At 47.0% G+C, this 15,423-nt stretch overlaps 1 protein-coding gene across 1 annotated transcript in view; it reads right to left on the bottom strand.

Annotated features, from left to right (window-relative positions):
• LOC144730279 (cAMP-dependent protein kinase type I-alpha regulatory subunit) overlaps nt 1-15,423 on the bottom strand; it is a 102,193-nt gene that overhangs the window by 77,882 nt on the left and 8,888 nt on the right. Inside the window, exons 2-4 of the mRNA XM_078610963.1 lie at nt 14,636-14,828; nt 13,334-13,504; nt 8,652-8,743 (exon numbers count right to left, since the gene is read on the bottom strand). Of these exons, the coding sequence (XP_078467089.1) occupies nt 8,652-8,743; nt 13,334-13,504; nt 14,636-14,809 (437 nt within the window). The 5' untranslated portion in view covers nt 14,810-14,828. The remainder of the gene's footprint in view (nt 1-8,651; nt 8,744-13,333; nt 13,505-14,635; nt 14,829-15,423) is intronic.

Genomic DNA, 15,423 nt, shown 5'->3' with positions numbered 1-15,423 from the left:
TCGGGATGGGGTGGAGGGGGGGGGGGCGACGTTATTTGTACACGATACCTCCGTCGCCTAAAGGCTATCTGGCGGCCGCGGCGCTGGAGGCTCCGCGCTTATCCGCTGCGGCGGCGTGGTCGGAGCGCCAAAGTGGCGAGCCACGTGCCGCGTGCCGCGTGCCGCGTGCCGAGCCATGTGCCGCACCAAGTGGACGACGTCCCTGACACGGCTGGGTGGCTCGGGTGGGTGGGCGAGGGGGGGGTCCGGTGGGGTGTGGGGTGCGGGTAAGGTGGAGCACTCAAATCATTGGGCCAAGCGCCACTGAGATTTCAGGTTTGGAATCCAGGCAGCCACTGCTTAGGGTTTTTGTTTTTTTACAAGGGCACCAAGTGGATGATGATCTCAGTGCCGGTCACCATCGAATGCAAACAATACCCACCCCCACACCCCCATCCGTTATTCAACGAAAATCGTTTCCCTTAATTTGCCTAAGAATTCAGCTCTGAGAATTATTCAACGAAAATCTTTCCCTTAATTTGCCTAAGAATCCAGCTCTGAGAATTCATAAAAGACCAAATATGCGTTTGGTTTATACTGCAATGTGCAAAAAAAACATCTCGTATGGCACGTCACGTGGAAAAGTGCAGCGCCCCCTTCTATTGTGGATAGGCAAAACGACTTGGCACGTTCGTTCAACAGCAGTGGCTTAAAAATAAAATAGATAATAGACATTCTAGATTTGAAGCTTTCGTGACTGCAAGGATTCATACTCTTTGTTTTTTTCAGGTAAAGTCACGTAGGTAAAAAATAACATGAAAGAAATGAAAACAACTAAATTAAATCACGACATTTCGGAGGCATACACAAGCTTCCGTCTTCCGGTGGAACCGTTACAGCCAAAGTCGCTGTATCGAAACGTTGTGATTTAATTTAGTTGTTTTCATTTATTTCGTTTAATTTTTTACCTACGTGACTTTACCGAAAAAAACAAAGAGTATAGATAATAGACAGTTACTTATTTAAAACGCGATTGTTTAAAAAGCTCAATTTATATTACTATTATCTGAGGATATGCGAGTTTCGATCGTGTTCAGAATTTCTACCACTTGCAAAAGACCCATGAGGAAATTGGACTAATATCACAATACAGGACCATGTTGCAAACGAGTCATGGGACTCTTCATTGGAATGAAAAGCAGAAGACGATTACTGATTATTGTAAGATCCGATGTAGGTGTATCATAAAAGCAATGGAACTACAGTTTGAGGCTTTTTCATCGTTTAAAAATAAAAAAGTTTGCGCATGGCTTAAAAACTTTGAAACAAACCCAAAGTGCATCGTTCCCCCCTGCTCAGGGACAGATTACACGTTGGCCTCACGCTCCCAGCAGGAGAAGCATATTTACAAGCGCAATTTAATCTGCAAAACTGCAAAAAAGGAGGTTAAAGTCGCATTTTTCTTTCAGGCAGTGATTCGCTTTTTTTATGTTTTCAGCCAGCCAACATAAGCATTGGAATGGCATCCGTCTGAGCTACTCTGGCCAAATAACCAGAATCAAGATAGCAAATGTTTGCCCCCGTAAATAAGAGCTACAAAGTTTGGCTTGCCCCCGGATGACCCCAATTTATTCCCTTCTCAACGATTCGAGATTTGATATTATCAGTGACAATCCATGCCCGCCCACCCGCCCGCACCCCCTCTCCCCACCCCCCCTCCTCCTCCTTGTGTAATTGCCGCACCGCAAACCAAAGATTATTGCGGAGGTTTACAAATAACTGCATCGACTGTGGAGCTGCATGTCTAGACCGGCTGCCCCTAAGAGAGCTGATAGCGAATCAAAATATTTACCACGTGACATTGAAAACTTTGGACGTGAGGGGTGGGGGCCCATTAATCAGGGTTTTGTTGACTCGCTCAACCTCAACGCCACCCTGAACTCTCCATCACCTCCGCTGACCCTTAACTGTGGAATAAAAGTACGACCAGGGGGGTGGACGGGGGACAAGGGGACAATGGGACAATTGTGACTCAAACACCCGATGGCATGAATGTCGCCCACCACCTCCTCCTCCCCTCCCCCCCCCAACGCAGCTTCGGCCCACGCACAAAAATGGGACGAGCAATAAAATATAAAACGCGCTCTCTCTCTCTCTGCCCTCTCTCTGTCTCCGCCAGAGAAGTCTGATTGCGTCCTTTTGTCTCGCGGAGGGAGAAAAAAACCCACTAGGCATTCAGACACGTATTAATTCGCCATCTCAAATGCACACAGTGGTCATGGCGAAGGTCGGCAGGAGGGCCTGCTGGCGACAAAGGCGCGAGTGTTCGTCGGGATATTTCCAGCCTTCATCCCCCCCCCCCATGCCTTCGCATTTTGTGTCGACACAGAAGGGCAATTAAAGGGCTTCAAAGATGTCAATGAGAGGCCTCAAGATCGCGTTGAACAGAGGATTACTTGTGGTACTCCTAATAGCGTCACGCGACTTCCTGTTCAAAGGGGGCATCAGCAACTTGTTCCATCGTCCACTCATCGGTCTACCCTGCGAGTGCGGTGGTGGAATTTCCATGTTTCCATGGCATGGACCAGTTTACCCCCAACAGAACGACCAAACAACACCGGTGGCTAAACAGTCAAAAAGAAGTCAAAAGTTACTTCCCCGCTCAATGAGCGCGGTGGGGGCAGGCAAGCACTTGGATCTCCCATTCACCACCGTGAGCCAGTGGTGACGCTTACAAATGTTCTCGGTGCCGTCCGCGTTTCTGTCGACGCTTTTTCCTGAACATGGCGCGTTATAAATCCTGGACCGACTCTTGACTATGGCGGGGGGCAGGGCTATCCGTAGGACAACCACTGTTCAGTTGCAACAATGTGGTACTCAGTTCGTATGCATGCTGAACTTCTTTCGCACCGTACGTAGTCAACCGTGCTCATGCGGAGGCTGCGGGGCGAAGGACAACAAACTAAACACAAAAAAGCAGTTCTAAATAAATTAGTTTTCAATCTAGTCGATTTAAAAGTATATACCTCCAGGAGCTTCCCAATATCGGAAGGAAGACCATTCATCCAGACGGCCGCAGAAGCGCCACCCGAAAGCGTGCGATGCGGTTTGACCGTCTTTGTTCGGAGTGGCGAATTCCTGCGATGCCTCCTCCTTCGTGTTTGCGAATCGGGGCACCGAGTCGTTTTTACGCCCCACGGTTCCATTCCGGGCGATGACCACGGTCGCGCCGCGCACTGCCGCAGACGGAGTTTTGAATAATTTTTGTCCGTTTGTGCATCGTCAAGTATATAATCAGCGCGGCAGATGCCTGCGCAGCGCGACTCACGACCTCCCCTTGATACCAAGATCCAGGATGGTCATGTCTATGCGCCGCTTCTCGGTGGCAGCCCCAACAGTCTGGAACGCCGTCATCCCTCTGCACATTCGCAGCATCACCTCAATCGCCTCCTTCAAGAGAGACTTAAAAACTCACCTCTATAACCACGCTTTTGAGCGACCCTGAGCTTGGCTCCGCACCTCTGAGTTGCGGCCGTTACGTCCGCAAATTTGCGCGCGTAATAAATTGCATTATTATTATCTGCCGCAATTCTGCGTGTGGATGCGGTTGCGAGTTGTGGGCGCATAAGCGTCGCGGGAGATCGAAGCCACGGAGGGGGGGGGGGGTGGAGGGGTGGAATCCTCCTGCGCCGGGTCGCGTGAAGCGTCCGACGAGACGGGATCGGAGTTGTACTCTGCGGCGATTTAATCACGAGGGCGAAAAAGTGTCGCGCACGACAGGTAGGCGACTTAAATTTAGATTTAAAGCTTTCGTGACTGCAGGGATTCATCTTCTTATTAATGCTACCCCTATCCCCTCCCTTTGATGCTGCTAATCCTGCATAATGCACGGGCATAAGTAGTACTAATCACATAACTGCATTTCCCATAAATATGCTAAATTCCTCTTGATATGCAAATTATTTTGTCAAGGCGCCCTTCCCCCCCTTCCAACCCAGCTTAAATATACGCTCCAAGCGTGGTGGTGTTTCATTCAGACGCTGTCTCCCCGACAGACCTGGTCTTCACCTGAGGACGGCTGCTTGCGTTGTGGCCGAAACGTCGTGAGAAATATCTTATTATGTTTTATTTTATTATTTTATTATTTCCCTTCTACGTGACTTTACCGAAAGAACCAAGAAGAAGGTAGGAGACTGTTCGTTTTTATTCGCGGCTCTTGAATAACAACCGCCGATTATTACGAGTGGTTCAATCCGACGTTTTGTACGCTTAACGGCGAAGGCGAGGTTGCCCATTAGCCGCTCCGTTATGAGGGGAAAAGAAAAAAAAACCCAAACCACACCTAGAAACGGCGCTACTTCTGTGCTAAAACCATGACGTGCCACACGAATCCCGCGCGACTGCTCATCGCAGCGAGAAAAGGGGGAGGGTGGGGCGATGGAAAATCTGAAGCGGCAGCATTAAACTACATTTTTGTCCTGACAAGCTTCCTTGTACAGCGCGCGCACACACACAGTGTTACACAGACCACCTACATCCGAGTCCTGATGGGTCTCAGTATGCTTTTCAGCGTAAGCTGAGAGTGGCCAAGTTTAAGAAATGGTAAAAATTTACAACTTGTAACGGGAGCAGTTTTCGTTCACTATCAGACTGAGAGAGAGAGAGAGAATGATTCAGAGGTTCAGCAAACCACAAACAAGTGGAAGGGTGGCCAGAACCGGCACTAACAATTACCCGACTTCTGTGCTCCTACATTGGGATGCTCGGCCAAATGCAAAGTGGGGTGGAAATTATAATTTTTACGGCGGTTTCTGTAAAAAAAAAAAAGTAAAATTTAATTGCAATGACAACAGATTCAACTGCACAAGTTGTACAAGACTTTGTCAATCCACTGCTGGAAGAAGGGCTCCCCTCATGTTGTGCAGGTCGTGGAGGGTCGTTTGGCAGCTATACTTCACCATGTTAGTCAGTGCGAGTTAGCGAAGGCCAGCAGCCTAAATGTGGGAACGCAGAAGCAGAGTTTTTACAATGGATTTTGCGGCAACTGCCCTCTCTCTCTCTGGCAGTCCCCCACGCAGGTTCCCAGGTCCAGGGGACGATGATCTACAACGACCGTCATGTGAGGAGGTGGCCTAGGATCGACCACGCGTATCTCGCGAGATCCAACGATGAGATCGGGCGCATTCCGGATGATTCGGTCAGAGGCTTGCCATTTAACTATTACATTTAAAAACGTAAAAGCGGTTTCCCCCACTCGAATGGGTGTGCGGGTGGTGCGTTGCTAAAGTTTGCAGCCCAGGGTTGACGGTGGAAAATTCCACATTCCTTTTCGGAAAAGAGAGTTTTGTCCTTGGGACGACCACAACGAATGAAGGGTGAGTAACTCCCCCAACCAGGATTTGAACTCGCAACCTTCCCGATTGCACCTCGGCGTGCTCCGACCACTGGCCAGATAACGAATTAAAACCACCAAAGAAAGAAAATAAAACTTCACCTCGAAAAGTAAATGTCTCGAGCAAAGTGGTGTGGGTTTTTTTTTTTTACCTGCTGCAATAACTGTGGGGGCGTTTGAGACATTTTTCTCTGCTCAAAAACACCGTGTTGGTGACACTGATAACAACAAGCCTGCAATAACCGCGGACAGGCCACGCTTAAAACGATCAGTACTTTCCCTTTCAATCAAGCTTCAGAACTGGACAGGAAAGCTGTATTTTACTGCATCTTCAAAAAAGTTCACTGCGCAGAAATTCCTGCTGTCATTGGCCACGTTCTGAGCGCGGTTAAAGTAGCTCAATGTCTTGAAGAAAGTGGCACTTTCTTGTCTCCGCTAAGGAAGGAGGAGTGCAATAAATAAAAATGTAATGCTTTAAAATGATATCCGAGACTTTGGTCTCTTTTGAAAAGTCAATCAGCGCACCATGACAAATGCAAGGGCTCAAGTCAAATTAGTATGGTACTCGACAGCTGAAAGAGGTTGGGAAAAATCGTAACCGCCATCTGGCGAAAATAGCAATCCACTTTAATTACACTGCAAAGCGTTCGATGCCGAATACTGTTAAATTCTGCAAAGAGCCAATTTCAATTTCGTTTGACCAAATTTGTAATTTCTAGCCCGTAAAAAAATATATTGTTTTAAAACATCCAGTGGAATGTTCATGAAGTGCAACTGTGGCTATAGCACAAGTGCAAAACAACTGTTGGCATTGTTGCCAGACAAAGCGAAACATTGTACAAGCGCTGATTACTCAACGAGTATAAAAGGTACACCGTCACGCTCGGTAATTGCATCCACGCGGGCGCTGGAGTTGACAAATTTTATGGCCGCGTGATGCTCTCCCAAAACGGCACGGCCTCGCGAAAACAAAAGGAGGAGCGCGCGGGCCAGAGGGTTGGAAGGGCGGGGGGGGGCTGCGAGTGTTAGCCTTCACTCAGTGGCGGCCACTCAAGTCAATGATAAGGCAGTTAAAATCCACTATTTGCCCACTTCCTGATTCATTGTAACAAACACGAGGCTGGGGAAAAAGTCTGGCAGCGGAGGACAAGCAGCACAATAAAGCTGTGACAGGTGCAGGAGGGATGAGGCGAGCAGAGCAAACAGACCGACACAAAGCCGAGCCTTCTCTTTCTCCCTGCCGCCCCTCGGCAGCGTGGTCCCCCTCGCCCGCCCCCTGCCAAAAGAGCTCACCACCTCTCCCAGCCCATTCCAAAAACACCTACGACCTTCCTACCAAGGGTCACGGAGATAATCAATCCAACGACTCTCGTCAGATTTAAATAGCGGGGAGCGGCGGCGTGCTCGCGACAGGAGCTCCATTTCGATTTAAAGCTTTCGTGACTGCAGGGATTCAATATGATAATATGACTTTGAAACCCCCCCCCACCTCCTACGCATTCCACAAGTAGTGACTAATCCCATATCTGCATTTCCCATAAATATGCTAAATTCCTCTTGATATGCAAATTCCTTTGTCAAGGCGCCCCTTCCCCCCTCCAACCCAGCTTAAATATACGCTGCCAAGCCTGGTGGTGCCCATTCAGACGCTGTCTTTCCGACAGACCTGTTCTTCACCTGAGGACGGCTGCTTGCGTTGTGGCCGAAACGTCGTGAGAATTATTTTATCGTTTTATTTTTATTATTTTATTATTTCCCTTCTACGTGACTTTACCGAAAGAACCAAGAAGAGGAGCTCCATTGTTGCACGGGAAACGTGTGGGATTAACGGAAAGGTTTTTACGACTGTCCCCGTCAAAAAGAGATTTATTCTTTTTCTGATGCTAAAATCAAAGGCGAGACACTGACGCAAACGAGCCAGGAAAAATGTAAAATCGTGCATACGGACGGATCGTGTAACGCTTCCCAACACGCGTTTGTCTTTGGAAGCGTTTAATCACGCAGAGCGTCAGCTGCAATGGTGAAACGCGTTTGTACATTTGCAAATGGTTATTTTTTTTTTTTGGTCTGTAAGTGTTGTGTAATGCTTAGATCAATTCAACCGGCTTTCTCCAGGGTTAAGTCCCAAATAGCAGCAGAACTTTGAACTAAAGTTTTGTCCAAATTGGATTGCGTTTCTAAGAGTTATATAAGAGTTAAAGTGACCCCTCCCCCATAAGTGGATGGACAGACAGAGCTTACGCATAAACATTTTTGACCCGAGTTGTGGAGCATAAAAATATACTGATGGCTGATATTAAATTTTCTTAAGAAATACAACATAAATTAATTGGAGCGTGGTAGTTCCTTTAAATGCTCTGCTGCAAACACCAAATCAACGATTTACATCTGAAACCCAATTTAATCACCTGATTGCTTGTGTTGCAGTCGAAACGTCGTGAGAATTGTATTATTTAATATTTTTTATTTAATTATTTCCCTTCTACGTGACTTTACCGAAAGAACCAAGAATATGTATTTATGCTTTGATTTGCGTCGTTCGTTAATTGAAAAAGAGGCAACTTAGAGACGAACCATAGCAAATAAAAAGTTAAATGGTACCCATATCAGATGGCTGGGACGTGTTATAAGAAGGAAGAAAAACCGCATTGAACGAAAGGCAAACACCAAGGCAGGAACTGAGAGGTAGGCCTAGAAAGAGGTGGTTCCTAAGTGAAAAGATCAGAACGTCCACGAGCATGTAGTGGACATGGGGAGATGACAGCCAAGGAAAGGAAATGGATGGGGGAAAAAGAGGACATGAGTGAGATACATGCCAGGGAGTAGAAGAAGAAGCAAAACTGTGAGCTTATTCGTCGCCAGGTGGTGATGGCTACGCACCGCCTGCAATCAAGCGCAATCCTGGCTTGAAATTACTATTATTTTTATTAAACTAAATTAAACTTTTTCTTTTACCAGGTAAGGCTCACTCGTTTTTATAAGTGACCTGGCCACAAATGATAGCTCAACAAAGTGACTCATTACATGGACATTCACAGCAGCTAAATACTCTAAAAGCACGTTTCTAAATGCGGAGGGAAAAACCGGAGGACCCGGAGAAAAATCCACACGACCACGGGCAGAACATGCAAACGTCACAAATACAGGCGTCAGGGTCGGGATCAAACCTACGACCTCCTGCATACCAGGGGAGGTAGTTAACATCTCGCCACCATCATCGTTAGTCACATATCACGAGTAATTGGAAGCAACAAGAATTTTGGTCATGAAGCTAACTCACCTGCGCTCATTATCGTCCAGGTGGGAGAACAGCACGTTTCTTTGGATGGCTTTGGAGAGTGCAGCCATGGTCTTGTAATCTTTCGGTATCACCTGTGTGCAACGGAGAACAATGAACACGCGCACACACACGCGCGCACTCTTACCGAACACATGGCAATTCACACGCATCAAATTCACTATGGCCTGGGACATGGCAAGCTCTTAACTAAACCGACACACGACACCACAAAGTATTTCTATCTTTGAACAAAACGGTACTCAGCGGTTCAACACCTAGTAGGCTTCCGCGATCAATATTATCCACCAGAAGCATAAATATAAATGTGTCATTAAACCCACCACCACCCGACATGGCCAATTAGTAAGAATTTGTCACGCAAACAAAATGTGTCAATTGGTTCCTCTTTGAACACACCGCTGTGTTGGAGAGTAAGACGATAACGTTTACAATTTGAGTACGACGTTTAGCCGATAATTACAACCAGCCTCATCAGGCGACAGCCACAATTGTGGAGAAATCCCCCTATTTCGGTCGTAAAAACAGTGCTGCATAATCTGGTACATTTCAATCGTTCAACATGAAAACGGGAACCCCCTTCAGATCACGCGAGATAACTGTGTCAACACGTTTACGCACCTCCAGAAGTGGTGGCGCACACCTGTAATCCTGCACACTTTGGAAGCAACGACTGATGGATCATACAGATTTGCGCAAATCTCTGAAAACTCAATGGGCTGTGCCCCACAGATGGCAGTAAATGAAATGGATTGTTGAATCCCTTCGTGCTACATTCCCCTGGCACGTGTTGATTTTCTCCGAGTACGCTAGTCTCCTCTGACACGAAAACACGAAATAAAGAAGGAATTGGCCAATCATCCTAGGAAAGGACCTCTTGAAATTTGCAATAATAATAAAAGAGCTTTTATGTCGCAGCATCCTTAACGTGACTGCATCACACAACCGTGTACAATCCGCAAAACACGGATGCGCAAATATGTTGGGATGTGTTCGGCCAATTGATTGTTCATACATGTGGGAGGAAACCCACGCGTACGAGGGGGCAACGCTCTATCCCATATAGCAAGGACAAATCACGTGTCCACATTTGCCTGACCGGATCCTCCTGCCGAGCCCAGGCATGGGACCTCGATGCCACCTGCTGGTGGATCGGTGTCACAATTCAACTTGGTGAACACCTTTCGGAGCCGAAGGAATGTTGCAACTCGAAATGCCGTGATTCAGAGTCATCACTAGAATCAGTAACCCATTCTTTAGCCCACGTTCAATTGTTCACGCACATAAGGTAATCCTACAGGGGTCATTTCCCTGGATACCTGCATGGGAAAATAACTTCCCCGGGGTCCAACTCTACAGGAAGCAACCAAGCCAACCTTCCCCCGACAAGCTTAGCAATAATAAGAAAAAATATTTTAAAATACTCTTTTTAAAAACACGCTTTAATGAAATGTACTGTCCGAGCTGCCCCTCCCCCTGCCCCCTACCCCATCGCCCCTCCTTCCACACCTCCCGCCCAGGGAGCGTGGCTCTCCGAGGCTTGCCGTGACGTAAGGGACCACGTGGTGATTTACAGGCAACGTGAGTTGAGCGTCGACAATTAGAGCCGTAAACGTGGACAATTAGAGCCGAAAAAAAGATTGTTTAAAAATATATATTTTAAATTTTCAATGATAGAATATAGTATTGTCATCAGTATGAAACACCTATACCAAGTTTGCAGTCGATATGACATTGGGAAGCCGGTTGAAATTGAGTTACAAGATTTTAGGATACGACAACACACAGAGTAAGAGAAATAAAAGCATGTAAAATGTAAAAAAATATATGTTTTGTATTTTTTTATGATAGAATATAGTATTGTCATCAGTATGACATAGGTATTTCAAGTTTGCAGTCGATAGCACATTGGGAAGTGGGTAAAAATTGAGTTACAAGATTTGTTTTTTGAGGATACAACAGTTAAATAAAAGCGTGAAAGAACAGCGAACAAGGAAAGACATCAAAGTTCGCTGCGTATTTGCGCTTCCGTGTGTGAAAGGCATCCAGTAGAGGGGTAGCGCTATCTTTACGCTCGTTTTCTCACGTTGTACGTCGCCGGGAGGCAAACGAGGCAAGCTTCTCAAGCAACGCGGCAAACCTAATCTGTCCTCGACTGCATCTAATACGGGGAGGCGGCGTTGCGTTGTTAAGCAAAACGCTCTTTCAACGGCGTCACTAACGCACACCGACGACAAATTCTGACCGCTCAAAGTCATTTTCGTTGGCGGGCATGCGTGCAGAGCAGAGGTCGCAAACGGGTTTTGATTCCTTACCCGTACCCGGCCGCACCAGGGTCGCAAACGGGTACCCGTACCCGTACCCGGCTGCACCAGGGTCGCAAACGGGTACCCGTACCCGGCCGGGTACGGGTAGCCGGGTATCGGGTAGGGTACGGGTATCGGGTACCCGGTTGGGACCTCTGGCGCAGACGCACGGCACGCGGTGCTGCGTTGACATCTACCGGGCAGCTACATCAATTACATGAGACAAGGATACGGACGGGGCCCGTGCTACCACGTGGAGGACAGCAGGGGGCAGTGCAGCAAAGTCCATTGCGCTGCCGTTCTATCATCATCACAACCCATGGGAAAGATAGTCGAGACCAGAGGTGTCCCCCCCCCACCGCACATGATTCCGTCTCATGCAAATGTGGTCAAATAGTGCCACGTCTTATTCTCTCGGCAACGATCTCTCGTGTCGTCGTCAAGACATTCCCTGTGAGGTCTTCCTCTCTTTTCTGCTCCGAACAACGCACTTTTTCCCAACGCGCTTTTAATTTTCCTGTTGCTGTATATCCTACACGTGTGTCCAAATAGTGGAAGTTTCTATGCGCACGCGAATAAACGCGAATAATGGCGAATCTTTAATGATGGCGACGGTGCTCTCGTGGCGATCGTGTACAATAAGTACCGTGATTATGATTATGATCGTCATTATGTACACGCGCATTGATTATGACGTCATTATGTACACATACATTATGACGTCATTATGTACACATACATTATGACGTCATTATGTACACATACATTATGACGTCATTATGTACACACACATTGATTATGACGGCATTATGTACACACATTGATTATGACGTCATTATATACACATACATTATGATCGTCATTATGTACACGCGTATTGATTATGACGGCATTATGTACACATACATTGATTATGACGTCATTATGTACACACACACTGATTATGACGTCATTATGTACACATACATTATGACGTCATTATGTACACACACATTGATTATGATCGTCATTATGTACACACACATTGATTATGATCGCCATTATCGTACACACACATTGATTATGACGTCATTATGTACACACACATTTATTACTTTCAAACAACAATAATTGAATACATTGGGCAAAGATGTTGCGTTTTAGAGCACAGGGCAATCGCGAAGTTGGATCTACTCTTCCAGTAGGGGGGGGGGGGGGGCGACGCTGCTGCGTGGGTTTGACCCATAGAAGTAAGGATAATTACAACTATTTGGCCTTGTTGCGCAAGCGATAAGTCAAGCAACATATCAAGTTTGTGCTCTCCGGTTGACTGGGTGAAAAAGTTGGGGCCGTGCCCTTTGCCCAATCCTCGCCGGCTAGCTCAAAAAAACTCAACAAATAAAATTTGAACCGTGACGGAGGCGCGCATGGCCCACCCTTTTTCGAATAACAATACGGGATCTTTAACGGCCAGTGTGCGTACATTTTGGTCCAATACAATGGCAGTATTGATGCGCGAGGTGGAGACGCGAAGAGAGGCGCCTTGAATCATCCGAGGCTACTTAAGCAAGGCCTGATAAACGCAGAAATTAGAATCGGAATATTAACACTGGAAAAATCCGATGGACTTTTAAGCTCTTTTTCACAGATGTCCAGTGGGGGCGAGTAAGAATGTTACAACAACAAACAGTATAAAAACACGATGGTAATGATGATGGCAATGATGATGGGGTGCTACGGTGGTGGGTTCGATCCAAACCCTGACGATGCGTTGCATATTTGGAGTTTGGATATTCTCCGAGTGGTCGCGTGGATTTTTCCGGTTTTTCCCTCCACATTTTAAGAATCAACGTGCGCTCAGGAGTATTTGGCTGCTATAACTTTCCACGTGACGATAAGCCACTATCGTTGAGCTATAATTCGTGGCAGCCAGGGTCGCTTCCGAAAAAGAGCTCAATTGGGCCTTACCCGGTAAAATAAAAAGTTTCGTCGTTCAGTTTTGAATATCTTCTTGGTTCTTTCGGTAAAGTCACGTAGAATGGAAATAATAAAATATTTTTAAAAAACATAATAAAATAATTCTTACGACGTTTCGGCCACAACGCAAGCAGCCGTCCTCAGGTGAAGAACAGGTGAAGAACAGGTCTGTTCTTCACCTGTTCTTCACCTGAGGACGGCTGCTTGAGTTGTGGCCGAAACGTCGTGAGAATTATTTTATAATGTTTTATTGTATTATTTTATTATTTCCATTCTACGTGACTTTACCGAAAGAACCAAGAAGATGAATCCCTGCAGTCACGAAAGCTTTAAATCGAAATTCAGTTTTGAATAGTTCACGGAGTGACGCTCTCCGCCCCGCGTGAGCGAGCAGGCACCCACCTTGCGCACGTAGGACGCGGCGTCCTCCTCCGTGTACACCTCGGCGCTGAACGCCATGCGGCGGCTGCGCCCCTTCACCACGGGGTTCGGCGGCGGCGGGGAGATTTCCTCCTCCCACGAGTCGGACAGCGAGTTGGACATGCGCCGCGACAGGAACTGCTTCGCCTCCTCCTGGCGAGGGCGGCACGGGCGACGCACGGCGAGCGCGATCGTCATAACGTCCGCGTATTAATGGGGCGCCACGATGCGCGAGATGTTAACAACCTCGCCTGATATGCAGGAGCTTATTCACGAAAGATTACAAGGCCATGGCTGCAGTCTTCAAAGCCAAAGAAACGTGCTGTTCTCCCACCTGGATGAGAATGAGCGGAGGTGAGTTACCTTCGCAAGCAATATTCTTGTCACGTGCAATTACTCATTGTATGCGACTAATGATGATGGTGGCGAGATGTTAACTAGCTCGCCTGGTACTCAGGAGGTAGTGGGTTCGATCCCAAATATTGATGCATGTTGCTTATTTTTGGGTTTGCATGTTTCTCTCCCCGTGGTCACGTGGATTTTTCTCCGGGTCCTCCGGTTTTTCCCTCCACAATTAGAATCAACATGCGTTTAGAGCATTTGGCTGCTATGAATTTCCACACGATAAGCCACTTCGTTCAGCTATCATTTGTGATAGCGCGGTCGCTTCTGAAAAAGAGCCGTATGTAAAAATGTGACCAACAAATAATGCTATTTGAATGTAAATTACATTATTCTCCTACAGTTAATACACCTTGACAGTAATAACCAGGGCGACCTGCCAGATTCGAACTGCGAACAAGATGGCCAACGCTCACCCCGGCCTGCCGTCGTCACGGCCCCACAGCTACGCGGCACAGCGACAGAAGAGGGGGAATAACAAAATAAACCCGTAAAAACTAAGTTTTTCACTATAAATCCTTTATATGCGTGGCGGCTAGAGTCCTCTCGTCCTCTGGCTTGAGATGGCTGCCACCTATGGGTCAGATGATCGCATGCCACCATTAAGCAATTGGTAATTAAATATAATATTTTTGTCCTAAACAGTGTAAAATTTTGGAAAAAAAATTTTCACGAAAATTAATTGTCACGCACAACGAGTCTGTGTGCAAAATGTCAGCTCGATTGGATCACGGGAAGTGGTTTAAAAAACGACCGAAAGATTTGCACGGTCGTAAGCGCGCAAGCAAAGCAAGCAAGTGAACTTAATATAAAGGATTTAAAAACAACCAACCCCTACAAAGCAGTAGGAAGCAGACGTAGACTTGCAAAAAGAAACCTCACCTTTTCGAGGCGCTCAAAGTGCTCCCGCAGGAACTGCATCGGTCGCTCGGGGCGTGCGATGCACAGCTGCACGATGCACTGCTTGAGCACGGCCTGGATGCCGTGCAGCTGCACGTACTGCTCGCACTCGCGCAGGCTGCGCTCCTCTTGCTCCATGTTGCCGCTCGACGCCATGGTCGGACTGCCCCGGCGTCTGTCCGCGAGCGGGCGACAAGACCACGGTGGCGAGATGTTAACTAGCTCGCCTGGTGTACAGGAGGTCGTGGGTTCGTTCGATCCCGACCGTGATGTCTGCTCTATGTTTGGAGTTTGCGTGTCTCTCTCTCTCCCCGTGGTCGCGTTCATTTTTCTCCGGGTCCTCTGGTTTTTCCATCCGCATATAGAATCAACACGCATTTAGAGTATTTGGCTGCTATACATTTCCACGTGATAAGCCACTTCCGTTGAGCTATCATTTGCGATAGCCAGGTTGCTTCTCATAAAAGAGCAATATAGCTCAGTGTGACTTGCCTGGGAATTTTTTTTTAAATATCTTCGTTTTAGTTTAGTAATTCGGGGTCACGCTGGGGTCTGGCCGCTGGGCGAGCAATGACGATTGAGGTTTCAAGTTCAATTCGTTCAGCCACAAACTAACACGAGGACCAGGATAGTCTAATCTTTAAGAGTGACCCGCGATCACCAAACATTGTAAAAAGTCAAAGAAATCAAATAAAGTAGAGCAATGAAGCAAATCGAAAAATCTGAGCAAAAACAGCCGTGTCAAATGAGAGATGGAAAACTACACAAAA

The sequence above is a fragment of the Lampetra planeri genome, chromosome 35 (genome assembly GCF_965212315.1).
Source record: "Lampetra planeri chromosome 35, kcLamPlan1.2.h2, whole genome shotgun sequence".
NCBI classification, from domain to species: Eukaryota; Metazoa; Chordata; class Hyperoartia; order Petromyzontiformes; family Petromyzontidae; genus Lampetra; species Lampetra planeri.
This window is presented reverse-complemented; position numbering and strand designations above follow the sequence as displayed.